Genomic DNA, 17,471 nt, shown 5'->3' on the forward strand with positions numbered 1-17,471 from the left:
ACGGGTTTTCTGTCATCGTGTGTGTGTGTGTGTGTGTGTGTGTGTGTATGTGTACGTGTACATGCACACACGTGGTTGCTTTAGCTTACTATTCTACAATATGAGACAATTCCTTAGATAGTCTGGTCAGTTTCAGTTGGGTAATAATAATGAAAGAGATCTTTTAGAGTCTTGCTAATTAAAATGTTGTAGCAGCAGCATCAACAAGTAGGCTCTTGCTAAAAATACAGTATGTCAAGTCTTACCCCCAAACCACCGGATCAGAATCTGCGATTAATAAGATCACAGATGTTCGTACACATATTAGTTTGAACAGCACTGCTTTAAATTATTGAAACTATCTGAATAGAGTGAGTGCTTTTTCTGGCTTAGGTTTTCTTAAAAATACCAGGCTGCTTTTGTTCACATTTTACAGAATCAGTAAGTTCATTGGGAAGGAGAACTAACTGAATGAACAATCTTAATATATGCTTGAACCTAGACACAAGGTCAGGTGGAATGTCACCTTTTAGTTCTGAGCATCTTGTTATCCTACTATTATAGGAAGAAGGACTTTCTATGAAATCTTTATCTATCTCAGGGCCCTGTCAAAAATCAGAAATTGCTTGTAACTCGTCTCCTGTGCTCTCCTGCATCAGGACTGTTGCCTTTATCAGTCTTAAGACTGGATAGAACCACTGATTCCGGCATGGATCTGGGGCCAAAAGGTAGCCTGGAGGTTTAGGATTAGGCACTTTCTAGAAGTTGGAGGAGTCAAGAAGGGATCATAAGGCAGGACTCCAGTTTGCCCTGCTGGGCTCTGGGAGGCTCTGTGGGGATGCTGCCCAATTGTGAAGTGTCTCTTGCGTCTTCCAGGGTAGGGTACCTGCCCTTTATCTCCTCTGCCATTGCATTTGCAGCTTGTTGCCAATGGTGGACAAAGTTCATGTCCTTTAACACCTGCATTATGTTCTCCTTTTATGAGGATCCATATCCACATGAAGTACTATTTTTCAAGTGAATAATACTGCATGTAGACAGTATTGCACTTAAAATTGTTAATATTTTGTTTGCCTTTGGAGTTAATTAGTATGGTTTACGAAAGTATGAACTTTACAGTTGAAGTGTTTTAGAATATATGAAGCAAGTGATAAGGAAAATAGGTAACCATTTGGCAGATAAAGGCCTCATGAGACTTGAAATTTCTAGTGCTCAAGTAAAAACTTGTGTTTCAGTATATACCGTACTTACAGTTTATTCCTGCAAAAACAAACAGTATATAAGTAGATTTTCAGGTATTCAAGAATTGATTCACATTGGAGAGTTTTCTTGAGATTACAGAGTTTTAGAATGAAGTTTTAAAGTTGCAATTTAGAATCTATGTATTGACTGGTAGATAGTTAGCCAGATGGACTTAAATATGTGAATATCCTTCAAAGGGAAATCTGAGACATTTTTCACATCTGAAACATCCTACAAAAACATTTTCGTTATCTTTGTAAAATGGGTGCATTTGATGTTAGACACAAGTCATTATTAAGCTTATTTAAAAAGTTCAGTTTAATTCTTGGGTGTGAACAAATAAGGTTGTAGTGGTTACAGGTGAATGTTCTTGTTTTTAGAAGACATGTGCTGAAATAATTGTGGTTGAAGTATTATGTTTGCAACCTGCAGATGATTGAGAAAAACAAATTATAGCAATATAGCAAACAGGACAGGGACTTTCCTGGTGGTCCGGTGGTTAACACTCTGCACTTCCAATGCAGCGGGTGAGGGTTCGATCCCTGGTTGGGGAGCTAAGATCCCGCATGCCACGCAGCATGGCCAAAAAAAACCCAAAAACGAGAAAACAAAAAACAGCACGAAGTGTTAATTGTTGAGTTCAGATTTAATTATTTTTATTAAGATATAGTTGATGGTACAATATTATATACATTTTCAGGTGTACAGCATAGTGATTCACAACTTTTAAAGGTTATATTCCATTTACTAGTTATTATAAAATATTGGCAATATTTCCTGTGTTGTACAATATATCCTTGTTTATCCTAGCTTATTTATGTTATGTATAGTAGTTGGCACCTCGTAATCCCCTGCCCCTGTCTCGCTCCTCTCCACCTCCTGCCTCTCTACTGGTAACCACTAGCTTGTTGTCTGTATCTGAGTTCAGGTTTAGATATATTTTTCTGTGTTTTTGAAATTTTCTATAATAAAAGCTTGGGGGTAGGGGGGAAGCATACCCCTTAAAAGTTAGTATCAGTTTTATAATTTACTGGTACTTAAATTACAAGCAGTTATATAGCTTTTAATGGATTTAGTCTGAAGCATTCTTACTGTTGGTCCTTCTGTGATTGATCCCATGTCCATGTAATTTCTCTATGGAGAAGATATTGAAAAAAGAATTAGAAAATGAATTGCTTTTAAGATGAAGGCAAAGTATTACATTTTATTATGATGTGAAATTTTGAACATTCAAAATTACTCAATTTTATTTATTACTAATGTAATAATTTTTTAGTAAATAAAAGAATTACTAACATGTAATACTTTGTTTAGTAAATAAAAAGTTAAAGGGATTGATTGGCATTTTCAGTCTTTTTGGTGCAAAGGAGTTTAAAAAAAAAATGAGGGCCAGGAAAGTACTTCTTATTTAGACTTGGGTAAAATCAGAGAAACTTTTATTGCATTCAGATTTCTCTCTTCTGCCTGTTATTAAGAAGGGAAAATACAGCAAAATTTCCCAACTTCTTTGAGATGGAAAGAGGTAGGATGTGATAGCAGTTGTATTCTCAGATTAGTGAATAGAAGAAAAGATTTCAGATCAACAAGTGATTTGCAGAACTGTAAAGATAATCTTTTGATTCTGAATTATTTGCAGTTGGAATCTATTACTTTATCATGCCTCTTAGAACTGTGGAAGGGATGAAATGTGAAGAGCTGTGTGTGTGTGTGTGTGTGGGGGGGGGGGGGGGTGGTTTGGTTTATTTTCTGTAGGGTATGGTGTTGGGGACTTCATGTCTGCCAAAAGTTGCTCAAATTATCCCGCATCTGGTTTTGAGGAACTAGCTTTTCTTACCTTGATTTGCACTTTATTGCAAATAATATTTATTTGAAATTTAGTTTCAGAGAATAATTATTTGAAACTAAATAATTTTAAAGCAGTGTTGTTTTCTAATGGAAAATATGGTTAGTATGCTTTATGGGGCAGAATGTCAAGTGGTAATCTTAATTATTTATAAGATCATATTCATGTTAGTGAATTTCTAGGAATAACACAGCCTTTTTTCTTCTTTTGTAGCATAAGCAGTACTATAATGGATGTAGACAGCACAATTTCCAGTGGGCGTTCAACTCCAGCAATGATGAATGGACAAGGAAGCACTACTTCTTCAAGCAAAAATATTGCCTATAATTGTTGTTGGGACCAGTGCCAGGCTTCCTTCAACTCTAGTCCAGATCTGGCAGATCACATCCGTTCCATACATGTAGATGGTCAGCGAGGAGGGGTTGGTTTTGTCATTTCTTTTTTTCACTCCCTGTTTTCATTAGTTTTATTAATTTATAATTGCTAGTTAGGCTTTTTTTTTCCAAAGTAATTTGGGATTGCTTTTACACAGGGTTTATTTTTTTCAAATGTTTTTTTTTCCCCTTTTATTTACTTCCCACATTTGATGGAATCAAATTAAATAGAACATATTATGTGTTGGATTTTAATTTGCTCTTAGGTATATTACTTTGAAGAAATTAGACTTTCTACAATACAGTGGGAGTATTGTAAATGAATACTATGTATTTCAAGCTTCTGATGTTTTGAGTTGAGGACATTTAGGAATTGGCACTGTTTGGGATTTCTGTTGTTAGAGTGGTCTTAAGTTATCCCTGATGCTGAAATTAACTAGAGAAGCTATTGGTATGAGGATTAGTATAAACAGTCCTGTTAAATGGCAATCTGTACTCATTATTTGTGATAATTGATCATCTTTCCCAAGTCTTGTCAGAGCTGGCTTAGTATTGACCTGTATTCTTTCAGGAATCCATTTAGTTGTGTCAGTTCATATACTTTTTATTGAATAGTAAATAAAGAGCTAAAGCAGATTAGGTGAGGCACAGTGTAATGGACCAAAATATTTATAAAATTGATAATATTATAATTTTTTTCAACTTCATCTAGGTTTATGTCTTGGTTAACCATACTTAGTATGTTTTCCAGAAATTAATGTCACATTGTAAGTACAGATAATTTATTAGGCCACACATTGCCTGTCAGTGTGCCATCACTTTTGAGATATACTGATACTAAAATGGTTAAAATCTTCTTGGTTTAAATAAGTGGGTAACTGTTTCCATGGTATTGATATTTAGATTGTATTACTGATCTTTTTTTTTTAAACATGCAACCGTAACAGGCACTCCTCAGGTTTTTACCAATGGTGTTGCATTTGAAATTTCTTTTAAGAGATATTTGCTGTTATCACAATATGTTATAATGTTTCAGCAATCTTTTAGTTACTTGATAAGTAAACATTTGTCATATTATTAGATTTAATGTATATGGGGTCTGGGTAGACACCAAAGTGTGTATTAATGAACTGTGCCCATCATATGGTATTTTCACTGCGTAACCCACCCAGCTCAGTGGTTAAGCTCCGTTGGTAACAGTCTTTATTTCCCCCATATGTATATCTCAGATTTTTAGTGAAACTGTCTTAACCAAGTTGGTTTCTTGGTCATTACAGAGTTGCCTTTTGTGAGCCAGTGCTTGTTGTCACTGGGTATATATCACTAAGGTAGTCCATGGCATGATGAACCATGGCATGATGAACCATGGCATGATGAACCATGGCATGATGAACCATGGCATGATGCTTTTTAGTCACTTGACTTCGCAACTGCATATAGGATCCCAAGCTATGTAGGCGACCTCTTAGGAGTATGGGAGAATTTCACATTTCTAAGTCTTGATCCTACAAGTTGAGTTGGCACACAGCCTTTAGGAGAATGTTTTCTGCCTTTTACAGATTTGAAGAAAAAATGGAGTTAACAGTCTGAATGTATCATGTAATCGCTGCACCTGCGCGTGTCTTACTGATATTACAGAGCTAGGCATGAAGTTGTGGTGTTTCTACAGTAACTATAAACTTGCTGAAATGGAAACCCCCTCCCCCATGTCATTTCTTGAATGCTTATTCATAAAATTACTTTATTACAAATAATAAGATTTTCTGGCTAATTTTAAGAGTAATGCTATTGACTTCAGAAAGATGTCCTGATCTTTGAAGGACATTAGTTGCTAAACTACAAACGTAAAGAATCAGCTTAATGAAGAAAATAGTTTCCATTTATTTCTACATATCAGTCTTTGATATCTAGACTTAAGCTTTCAGAATGAAAGTGTGAATGAGAATTTGAAAACTTGATACTGCTAGATAAGACAGGAAATCTTGATCTAGTTTGTGCTTTAAAATAGAATAGTTGTGTCTACAGCCGTACCACCCTGAACGCGCCCGATCTCATCTACAATAGAGTAGTTGTTGGTTGGAACATTTTTTTTTAAAACGACCTCTTGGAAGGGAAATTAAAAAGAAATCATTTTAATTGTTTTTAAATGTACAGTTCAGTGGCATTAAGTACATCACATTGTTGTGCAGTCATCACTACTGTCATTCTCTGGAACTTTTTCATTATCCCAAACTGAAATCTGTACCTATTAGACAATAACTCCCTAATCGTCTCTTCCGCTAACCCCTGGTAACCACTATTCTATTTTCTGTCTCTATAAAATTGACTCTTCTAGATACCTCATGTATAGTGGAAAACAGCTGATTTTGATGACATTTTTAAAGAATTTTTATTTCTCTTCTTTCTACTCCAAGTGTTAAACTGTCATAATAGAACAGAAACAAATGAGTAAATTATTGGTAATTCTGCAGGATTTTATGTTTCTAATTACTGAAAGATGACAGTTTTTCTGAAGCAGTAAGTTAGTAAGATCTAAATACTATATTAATTCCTGTTCTTTTTCTCATCCCACTCTAATCTTTGCCCTGGGAAAAACAAAACTGTCATATAACAGCTTAGAAACTTCTTTACTTTCCAGTAAGCTGTTTGTGTTGCCATGTCATGTGGACTTTATATTTGAAGGATGAAATCAGGTGGAGTTTAGGTTTTCCTGACCCTTTCAAAGTGGGTGGATACTTAATTCTACATTAAAGGAACTTACCATTTAAACACCTTTTATGAATATACCTTTTTAAAAAAGAATCATGAGAGTACTTTCTTGTATTTAAAAAATAAAAACAGGGACTTCCCTGGTGGCGCAGTGGTTAAGAATCTGGCTGCCAGTGTAGGAGACACAGGTTCGAGCCCCGGTCCGGGAAGATCCCACATCCCGGGGAGCAACTAAGCCTGTGTGCCACAACTACTGAGCCCATGTGCCTAGAGCCCGTGCTCTGCAACAAGAGAAGCCACAGCAATGAGAAGCCTGCGCACCGCAACGAAGAGTAGCCCCTGCTCACCGCAATTAGAGAAAGCCCGCACGCAGCAATGAAGACCCAACGCAGCCAAACATAAATAAATAAATTTATAAAAAAAAAAATAAAAAGCAAGAAAAATTTAACCTTTTTTGTTAAGTAAAATAGAATTGTGTTCTTCGGCTCGTACTTCTGTGCATGACTGGATTTCAGGAACGAGGCTGAGCTGTTTTACTAATCAAATTTCAAACCCCTGTGTCCTCTTAATATACACGTAAGTCTTGGTAGGCAGGGAACTTAATCTTGTAGGATTTCAGTGGTTCCGTAAGATCCATTAGTGTTCTGTTTTTTTTCTGTCTTAACTATTTCTTACTTTAAAAGCAGTTGCCAGAAAGAAATCTGTTTGTTTCTTGTTGCAGGGGTGATTTTACATGTGTCATTTTATTAAGTTCACTTTTGTATATGTTCTTTGGTGTGTTTGAGGGAAGAGGGCCAGAGGGAGATTTTGAGGAGGGGCGATAATAGGATATTATTATTCAAAGACTCGAATGAGTTACCTCTATGTTATTTAAAATGATATTTTTAGACTCTCATGGTTAAATCCGAATGCTGCTAGGAAGTGGAATCAATCTTAGGAGGTTACTTTGTGTTTTGATTGCCAATCTGGTATCTCCTGAACACAACATGAAGTTGGTCATATCTTTTGCAAGAAATGAGAAATATTTTATTCTTGTATTTGGACAGTTTATCGAATATTTTGTCCTCTGTTTATTAAATACCTTTTAACAGAGGAAATTGAAAATGTTAGCACATTTAATGTGGCTAAAAATTATGGGATACAAAATTATAGCCTTCATTTTAGACAGATCTTGAAAGAGCAGACTGATTTGAGACAAAATAAATATCAAAGACATTTGCTTCCCTTTTACATGTTCACATTTTGTGAAAAACTGAGCTAGTTTTTTCCTAAGAGCTTAAAGGAACCATGAGATCATCCATTCAAACCCCTTCCTGACTTTAGATTGTGTCTCTCTTCTTTAATATAAAATCTTTTTGTATCATTTTACTGCAGAAGGAATCTAATTAGTAAAAGTAGGCTTTCTTTCGCTCCCTTTGAGCATGTAAATTATGCTGCTTACTGGCTCTGTATTTGAGTATATCTGACTGATCTCACTTTACTAATAGTAATGGAATTTTCCTTATGCATGCTTGTTAGACTTTTACAGGTTGCATTGTATTACTTTGCAGTGGGTTTTACAGTTTACCTAAAGAAAATTTTGTCTACATTCATTTAAAAAGTAGCTTTTAATTCTGGTAACTTTAGGAATAATTTTATAAACATGTATTAGGGTCAGGAATTTTAAGTACCAAGGAGGAAATGTTATGACTTACAATATCTGCTTAACTAAAAGAAACCAGCAAATCTGTTGTAGAATCGAGATGTGCGCTAACATTCTTTAAGCGTATCAAACAGCAGCAGCAGTGTTGTCTTGTAAAATGATTTTGAGTAAAAATTGATCTCATTTACTTTAGACTGTTTTTCTAGACTTATAAAAAATTTTATTTTACACTTACTGTTTAATGATTGTTTCCTCAGTCCTGTGTGTAGCTTTGTTCTGTTCTATATGCAGTACATTATAATCTTCAGAGTGTGGCTCTATCTATAATTGTTATAACCTTAGAAAAGAACAGAGCCTATATATGGTTTTTGAAGGTAGCGGTTACAGTAGATTCGTACTTCTTTTACTGATGATGGGGAGCAGTTTTCAGTGTTCAGTTTGATAAAAGTAGAATCGGTCAAAAAATTGATACCTCAATGGTAGGAAAAAGATTATGTTGTTAGTTGTTAACCCAGTCACACTCGGTTGCCTGAACCCAAGAATGTGGATCTATTATGATGATAGAAGTATCTCATGACACTGCTTTTGCAGCTATATTAATTTTAACATTCTATATTAGATTTTGCTTCATAAGCAAGATAATTGGAAATCATTTTTAATAAGTAGAACAATATAAACATAAGTAGTGTTAGTATACATTTGAGAATAGGAAATCAAGAGCAGAAAGACTGTAATTGGATAATTTGTTTACTCATTCTTTGAATGAGTGTCCACCAATTGACTGTTTTGATTTATTTTCATTGTTTCTTTATACCTTAATATATTTCTGATATTTACAATTAATACGTGCTTGTTCCCTCATGCAGTAAATACAAAAAATGTAAATAATGGTCCATGGTTCTAGTTCCTAGGGCTATATTGTTAATATTTTGTATATTTCCTTCTGAATGGCACTTTGGGATTGGTGTATCAGTTCCTTATTGAGGGAATGGACAGCAGCCTTAATGGGGAAGGGTTAAAACTATGCCTCTCATTCTGGAAGTTCAGGAAGTTTATCTACAGTAAGCATTTTGATTGACTTGTACAATAAATGTCTCTGTGAATTGAAGACTTCCAACATGTTTATTTGAATTTACAAGGAATAAAAGTCCTTGTTGAAATAAGTGATGAAAACAATTATGGCTCTTCTTTTAACAGGTATTTGTTTGCTTATGGAAAGGTTGTAAAGTATATAACACTCCGTCAACCAGTCAGAGTTGGTTACAGAGGCATATGCTGACACACAGTGGAGACAAACCTTTTAAGGTAAGTAAGTGTATGTGAGTTTTTTCTTCACTTCAAGTTAACACGTTTTTTAATGGGCATACTTTTGCCGTTCTAAAAGTTTTTTAAAGAACCATTTGTTTTAACATTCCCATAGATGCATGGAATTTATAAAATAGATGAAGGTAAAGATAATTTAATCTAATTTTTAAAAATTTGAAGACCAGAAAAAAGTCACTGTGAAGGTAGGGTCTTGAAAACAGCTAGTGTGCAGATCAGTGACTTGAATGTATGTCTTTAAAATTGCTTGGTTGTGGTTAATACCTCGTGCTCTAATTATATTTTCTCACTGTCATAGGTTTGAACCTTTTTATTAGCAAACAGTACTGATTATTATATGAAAAAATGAAATTGTAGAACATGAAGGGATTTGATTCTTTTCACTCAGTTTTGAGGTCATGCTACTGAGCTCAGTCATAAATTACCGAGTCAAATAGATGTATTTGGGGAAATCTGTACAAAGAGCAATTTTCTGTAAAGACCATTTTTCCTTTTATCCTCATTAAAAGTTAAAATATTTTGGTTTGTAATTATGGAAAGTGTATACCATAGAGGTTAAAAGTTTGTATTTAAAGAAGTTTCATAAGTTAACACAGTATCTGCTGGTATATAAATACTGTGCCAGAAACTTCCCTTGGGTTTCGTTAGAGAAGGAGATTATTCTTGTAGAGTTATTTTTTTAAAAATTACTTAATTTTTTTGGAAAAGACAATCATTAACAATTTAAAAAATTATAAAGAAAACATTTAATTGAGAAATCTTGCTCCCTTTCTTGTTCCTTATTTTCGCTCCCCTGAATATATAACCATTGTTCTTAGTAGTGAATTCTTTATGAAACTACAAGCAGATACATATATAAGATCATTCTCCTTCCTTTTACACAAAATCTAATAAACTATATACTGTCTGTATCTTATTTTTTATAAGCTTTTTATTTTAGAGCAGTTTTAGATTTATAGAAATATTACAAAGATTGCAGAGTTACTGTATGTCCTATACCAAATTTCCCGTTATTAACATTTTTATTGTATGTATGTGTACCTTGCTTTTGTAACATACTTTCTAGTAGAGATCTTTTCATATCTGTTCATAGACAATATTCTCTTTTTAAACAGTTTTACAGTATTCCATTTTGTTGCTGTAGCAGTTTATTTAAGCAAACTTGTATAGATACTTGGGTTGTTTTTAGTCTTTTCCTGTTGCAAATAGTACTGCAGTGATAAATCTTTGAACATATGTCATCTTGTACATGTGTAATTGTATATGTAGGAGAAATTCCCAAAATAATGTGAGTGGTTGGATCAAAGGCTATATAAGCATTGGTAATTTTGATAAATACTGCCAAACTGCCCTCTCTAGGGGTTGTGTCCTCATCAGCAATGTTAGAGTGTCTGCCTTCTTCACAGCTTTGCTAAGAGGGTGTTGTCAAACTTTTGTGTTTTTGCCCATCTAATAGATGAGAAATTGCATCCTGATGTAGTTTTTTATTTTTATTTTTTGGCCGCGCCTCATAGCTTTCAGGATCTTAGTTTCCTGATCAGGGATCAAAACCCAGGCCCATTCAGTGGAAGTGCCAGGTCCTAACCACTGGACCGTTAGGGAATTCGCTCCCCTGATGTAGTCTTGCTTTTCCTTTATTATTGATGAAGTAGGGCATCTTTTCATATGTTTAACCATTTGGATTTCTTTTCTTTTGTTCTTTTTAAAATAGTCTCATGGAGCCTTCTGTTGGCATGTGGGTCCTATAATGTTAACCCCCTAGTCTTCCCTATAGTCATACTACAGATCCTGGCCCTGAAGTACGTGACCTGGGACAGTTTTTTGAACTTCCCATCTAACACATAACTGGTAATAATAGTTACCTCATAGAGTTGTACAGTATATAGCTAGTAAATGTAAGAGATTATTGTTGTTAAAGTAAAAGAATCATTTCATTTCTCGTTTTATTTCCATATATTTTTCTTTAAGGCAGCAATTCTGTTGCTGGTCGATTATGATGTTCAGGTTAATTTCACAGCTTGTACAAATGGATTCCCCCCCCCAGATCTCTTTTTAGAAACTAGAGAAGATTCCCATTGGAGAGGGGGGAAGAAAATGTCTTTAAAAGGCAGAAGTTAAGGAGTGTGATTTAGTGAGGCATTGTTCTATAAATCATAGGAACCATTTGAATCAAAAAAACATTTTTTGATGTCTGTAGTACATGGCAACGTGCTAGGCATTTGGGAAGCAAGGTGAGTAGGAAAGGCAGGCCTCTGCTCATCAGGGAACTTACATCTTTAGGTTTATACAGATATAAGTAGATTTAAGTAGTGAAATGTCACTATAGGTCACTATAGTGACCTTCAAAAGGTTCTCTGGAAACATGAATTAGTGATGAATGGGGCTGGAAAACAGTAGTAGGAGGTGAGTGGGAGTTGGCTATAGAGAGGAGGTGATGAGGTGATGATGCTTGAGGCAAGTCCCTTTGAAAAAAATTTTTTTAGTTGTAACATGATATAATGTACAATAAAGTATTTAAAGTACACTTAAGTGTTCAGCACTTTACAGGTTTGTTTCGTATGTTTGTATGCACCTGTGTAACTACCATTCTGATGAAGAATATTTTCAGTAAAAATACTCAGTGTCCCTTCCCAGTCTATCCCCCTCCATCCTCTACTCCTTTCCCCAGGCCATGTTACGATTTCTATCATCCTGGCTTAGTTGTATGAACTTTTGTGTCTGGCTTTTTTTCACTCAACAAAATAGCGGTGAGATTTGTCCTTGTAGGTATCAGTCATTAAAAAAAACTGCTGTGTAGCATTCCAGTGTCCAATAAACGATAGTTTATCCATTCTTCTGCTCATGGTTTTCTAGTCTTTGGCTGTTATTAATCAAGCTGTCCTAAACACACTGTCTACATGTCTTCTGATGGCACACATGTACTCATTTCATTTCTCTTCGTTGTATCGTTAGGAGTGGAATTACTGGGTCATAGAATACGGCATATTTAGCTTTAGCAACTACAAACTCTTTTTCAGATTGGTCATATCACTTTACATTACCACCAGCAGTGAATGAGAGTTTTAGTTGCTCTGTAGTTTGGTATTTGCCATCTTGTTAATTTTAGCCATTCTGGTGTCTGTGTAGGGGTATCCCATTGTGGCTTTAATTTGTATTTCCCTGGTGAGTAATGATATGTTGCACACATTTTCATGGGCTTTTGGCTATTTGAATTTCCTTTTTTGGATGAAGTGCCTATTCAAGCCCTTCTCTATTATTTTATTGAATGATTTGTCTTTTATTATTATATAAAGTTTTGTATATATTTTGGTTACAAGTCCTTTGTCAGATATGTATATTGTAAATGCCTTCTTCCAGTCTGTCTTTGGTTATCCTTCTCACCTTTCCTAATGAGATCTTTTGAAGAACAGTTTTTAGTTTTAATGAAATCTAATTTATCACTTTTATGGTTAGTGCTTCTTACATTCTATTTAAAAATTCTTTGCCAACCCTCAGTATATGAAGATGAGGAGGATCGTAACAGAGCTAAGAGTTTTGTCTCATGGTAATAGGGAGGTCATTTCAGAAGTGTGTGTGTGTGTGTGTGTGTGTGTGTAATATAATTTACAGGGGCTTCCCTCGTGGCGCAGTGGTTGAGAGTCCGCCTGCCGATACAGGGGACACGGGTTCGTGCCCCAGTCCAGGAAGATCCCACATGCCGTGGAGCGGCTGGGCCTGTGAGCCATGGCCGCTGGGCCCGTGAGCCATGGCCGCTGAGCCTGCGCGTCCGGAGCCTGTGCTCCGCGACGGGAGAGACCACAGCAGTGAGAGGCCCGCGTACCGCAAAAAAAATAAAAATAAAAATTTACATATCATAAAACTTACCAAGTGTATAATTAAGTAGTTTTTAGTGTATTCACAGGTTTGTGCAACTCACCACTAATTACAGAAATATGTACTTTTGAAAGAAAGAAAAGGAAGCATTAAAGAATGAGTGGACTATTTAGGGAATCACATGTAGTTTCATATATTTAGCGATACTATATGGTGGCAATTTGAAAATATGTAAAAAAAATTTCTGACTAGTGAGCTTGGACTCTCTAGAAATTAAGTATAAAAGTAATTGGTTGCAAAATGTTTTCTTTGCATTACTGTTCTTATCTCTTATTACCTTCTAGTCTGGAATCTGATTATTATAAGGAGTTTGCATTGTATTTTTTGTCTTTTATTTTTACCATAGGCTTCAAGCACTTGACAGAGAGTTCAGTTGTGTTCATATCTTAAACAGCATCGGTGTGGCTGCTTTGTGGTTGGATGGTTTGTGTGTGGGATAATTGATAGAATCATCTTGAAGAGAAATTTTTTAAAATACACACTGTCTTTACTGAAAACATTTAAAGTTGTTAATTCTTTAGAATGAAGCCTGAATAAATAAAAGGGATGGAGGGATAGGGAAAGGAAGGGCTAGTATAGTGCCTAGTGTTGCCTGGCTACGACAGATGTTGGGAGTTCACAGCCAGCAAAGCTTTTCCTTAGTTCCTAGTAGACTCGCTCTTCTTCCTCCACTCTGTCACATGGAAATAAGTGTGTTATAAAGGTTATGCTTGCTTCATATTAAACAATTTGACATTGACAAGCTTAAATAAGAAGGTAGTGGAGCTATAATCTAACTATCTATGATGTTTGACTTCTTAACATATATGTACAGAGCAAAGAAATAAGTGGGATCATTTTGCACCTACGTGTATTGTACCTTTTTTTTGGGGGGGTCATGTTGCTTGACTTGCTGTATTTTAGTTTCTGGACCAGGAATTCCCTAGCCTACCATTTTAGTTTTGTATTGGACATCATTTCATGTCAATAAATTAACTTTTTAGTGGTTGTGTGATCTTTCTATGTAATAGTTTACCATATTTTATTTAATCATTCCTTGATGGATTTTGTTGGTCCAGTTTTCCACAATATAATCAGTTAACACATTTTTATAAACTACTTTTGTGAGCTAATATAAATTCCTAGAAGCTATTTTGTTCAGTCAAAGGGTATATGTCTAGGCTTGCTTTTGAAAGGTATTATTCCCCCTACAGAAAAACGTACCAATTTGTATTCTAACCAGCAGGGTATAATATAGTGCCTGTTTCTCAACAACCTTGAGGCTTGTTATTCTATCTTTACCAATCTGCCGGTATATGGTAACACATTTCTACTTATATACAGTGCAGACACATACAGTGTAAATACAGTATAAATACTTTTCTATGTATTCACATCATTTTTCCTCTGTATTAATTATTTTGTATTTTTAGAATGGAAATCCTTTTTGAGCTCATTATTCTTTTTTATAAAGTAGGAAAAAATTTCCCTCCTGTGATAGGAATTAAATATTTTCCCCATTTTGACCTTTTTCTTGACTTTTTATGGTACTTTTTCTAAAACACAGATTTTTTAAACTTTTAATTTTGAAAAATTTCAACTTGCAGAAAAGATACAAGAACTCCCATATATTTCTCTCTCACACATGTATGGGTAAAGAACTCCTGTATACCCTTCAGCCAGATTCACCAGTTAACATTTTGCCACATTTTCTTTCTCTGTATCTTTCCATCCAGCAGTACATCATCCATCTCTCCATCTGTCTCCCTCCCCCCATCTCTCTCTCTTCTTTCCTCCCTTTTTTCCTACATACACACACACGCACACGCGTGCACACTATTTTGGGGGAACTATTTAAGAGGAGCCGTATCCCTAGATACTTCAGTGTGTTATTTCCTAAGAGCAAGGACGTTCATTTACATAACCTTAGTACAGTTACCAAGTTCCAGAAATTTAACATTGATGCCATCAGCTATTCAGATTTCACTAATTGTCCCAATAATGTCCTTCATAGCCGTTTTTCTCCCCCCTTGGTTTAGAATCCAGTTGAGGATCATGCACTACATTTAGTTTTCATGACTCCTTAAAACTTACAGTTTCCTCAGCCTGTCTTTATCTTTTATAGCACTAATATTTTTAAAAAGTATAAACATTTTATTTTGTAGTATGTTGCCCACTTGGGGGTTGTTTGATGTGATCAGATTCAGTTTATGCATTTTTGGTGAAAATAGAATAAAATTGTCACAGTATCACTTCAGGGGACACTTGATGAGAGTTTGTTCCATCATGGATGAAATTACCTAGCATCACTTGGTTAAGGTGGAATTTGCCAGGTTCTCTACCATAAACTTATTTGTCCCTTTACAATTAATGATTAATTTTTGGAGAGATACTTTGAACTATATGAATATATTGTTCCCCATTAGAACTAGTTTTAGTATCCATTAATGTTTCTTGCCTGAATCATTTATTACTATGAGGGTTACAAAATGAGTTTTTTTCTCTCTTACCATCTAAGTTTATAAGTTGACATTCTACTTTCAGCGCTTTCTACTCTTGATTCTATCAGTCAGTCAATCATCTGTCTACAGAATGACTCATGTATTATGTTATTCTTTTTTTTAAATAAATTTATTTAATTTTTGGCTGCATTGGGTCTTTGTTGCTGCACGTGGGTTTTCCCTAGTTGCGGCGAGCGGGGGCTACTCTTCGTTGCAGTGCGCAGGCTTCTCATTGTGGTGGCTTCTCTACTTGCAGAGCATGGGCTCTAGGCACACGGGCTTCAGTAGTTGTGGCACGAGGGCTCAGTAGTTGTGGCTTGCAGGCTCTAGAGTGCAAGCTTACTAGTTGTGGCGCACGGACTTAGTTGCTCCGCGGCATGTGGGATCTTCCCGGACCATGGCTCGAACATGTGTCCCCTGCACTGGCAGGTGGATTCTTAACCACTGCGCCACCAGGGAAGCTGTATGTTATTCTTTGGCTTATCATACATGACTATCATTTTGATGCTCATCTAATACAGATTTTTATATATTTATCAGTTTTTGCTCATGTGGCTTCTGGAGCAACTGTCTAAAGATTCAGATGGTAAAAGTCCATTGGAGTGTTGGTAATGGCAAAGGCTAGAAACTGGAAGTCTGTAAGACCTAATTGAGTTGACATGGGAAATAAATGAAAGTCATGGATGTTTCATTTATGTTTAAGTTACATTTGATGTTTCTTAAACTTGTTGTTTTGTGCTTGAGAAGAAGTTAATGTCATATGAAAATAATTGATCATGTCAGCTCGTTATGAAATTTTAGTTTTGTAAAATCAAACATACTCCTAAAATGTAAATATAGTTTTTTCTTTTAATAATGTTTATCTTTTATAATTAAAGTGCAAAGATTATTCCTAGATAAGCACCTTCTGCCCCGGCCTCTCCCCATATTCTCTTTGTCTTGTGTATACACCCTTGCTTTTTATGTGCATTTAGAGTTTGTGTGAAGGGGAGTTGCTGCTGCCATTTTGTTTAACGTAGTGAAACCTTTTATTATTAAAGGTTTGGAAAACATTACATGTGTTTATAGGACTAGGATTTTGGAATTCTTTCAACTATTCTCTGGTCTTCTTTTTTTTAAGTGTGATTTTGATTTTTCTTAGTCATTTGGTATTAAGCTTTATCATGGCTAATTGGCTTCAACTCACCATGCTCAGAAATATTTTACTTAACTGAAGAAAATAAAAATTAGTCATACATAGCATGTTTGGTGATCGTTTTGATTTCCTTTTTTGCCAGTGTGGCAGTGGCTTGTCTGGACAAATTTGTATAGTATGTTAGAAATTACATAGTTGAACTTTTCAGATAGGCTCCATAGTTTTTTTTTTCTTCCTACATGTTTCTCCCCTACTCTAGTATTTCTGTTTACTTTGAACACAGTACTTGTCGTCACTTAGTTGTCATGGGTTAATGAATTTATTGTAAGTTTTCCTCAGCAGCTAGTCTCCAGCAGCTCAACATGATTGGCTTCGTTCATAATAGTGACACATCTGAGTGACTTCTTATTGTGATAGAGTATTGCTTGAAAAACTCAGATTTTCTTTCAGGCCTTATACATGAAATAGACAGTCTTTTTAGGTGTTTTGGAATCAAGAACGTAGCCTAAATTGTCGATGAAGAAAAAAGAAATTTTATCAAACCAGACTTAAACTATCATATCTTTATTCCTGTGGGTGGCTTACAGTTGTGCACACAGGCAAATTCTGGTAATTTTTACAGGACATAGTGATGCTAATAATACATCATTCACTGCGATGGGTGATGCAATAATTTCCTTCTTCAGTTCCCTTGTAACCTGTTTTATAATGTTAGTCGATACTGATAATTTAAAAAATCTTCTGCTTTTTCCCCCCAGCATTTTTGAGGTATAATTGACAAATAAAATTGTAAGATACTTAAAGTATACGTCGTGATGATTTGATATGCATTAGTCAATTGTGAAAGTATTCCCTCCATCTAGTTAATTAA

General features: G+C 35.2%; 1 protein-coding gene across 2 annotated transcripts in view; it reads left to right on the forward strand.

Moving 5' to 3' along the window:
* The window catches only part of AEBP2 (AE binding protein 2), a 57,060-nt gene that overhangs the window by 17,600 nt on the left and 21,989 nt on the right, over positions 1 to 17,471 (forward strand). For both annotated transcript variants that reach the window (XM_067695836.1, XM_067695837.1), the window contains exons 2-3: positions 3,278 to 3,485; positions 8,987 to 9,094. In XM_067695836.1, coding sequence (XP_067551937.1) covers positions 3,278 to 3,485; positions 8,987 to 9,094 — 316 coding nt within the window. The remainder of the gene's footprint in view (positions 1 to 3,277; positions 3,486 to 8,986; positions 9,095 to 17,471) is intronic.

This window comes from Pseudorca crassidens, chromosome 11, assembly GCF_039906515.1.
Source record: "Pseudorca crassidens isolate mPseCra1 chromosome 11, mPseCra1.hap1, whole genome shotgun sequence".
Classification (NCBI taxonomy): Eukaryota; Metazoa; Chordata; class Mammalia; order Artiodactyla; family Delphinidae; genus Pseudorca; species Pseudorca crassidens.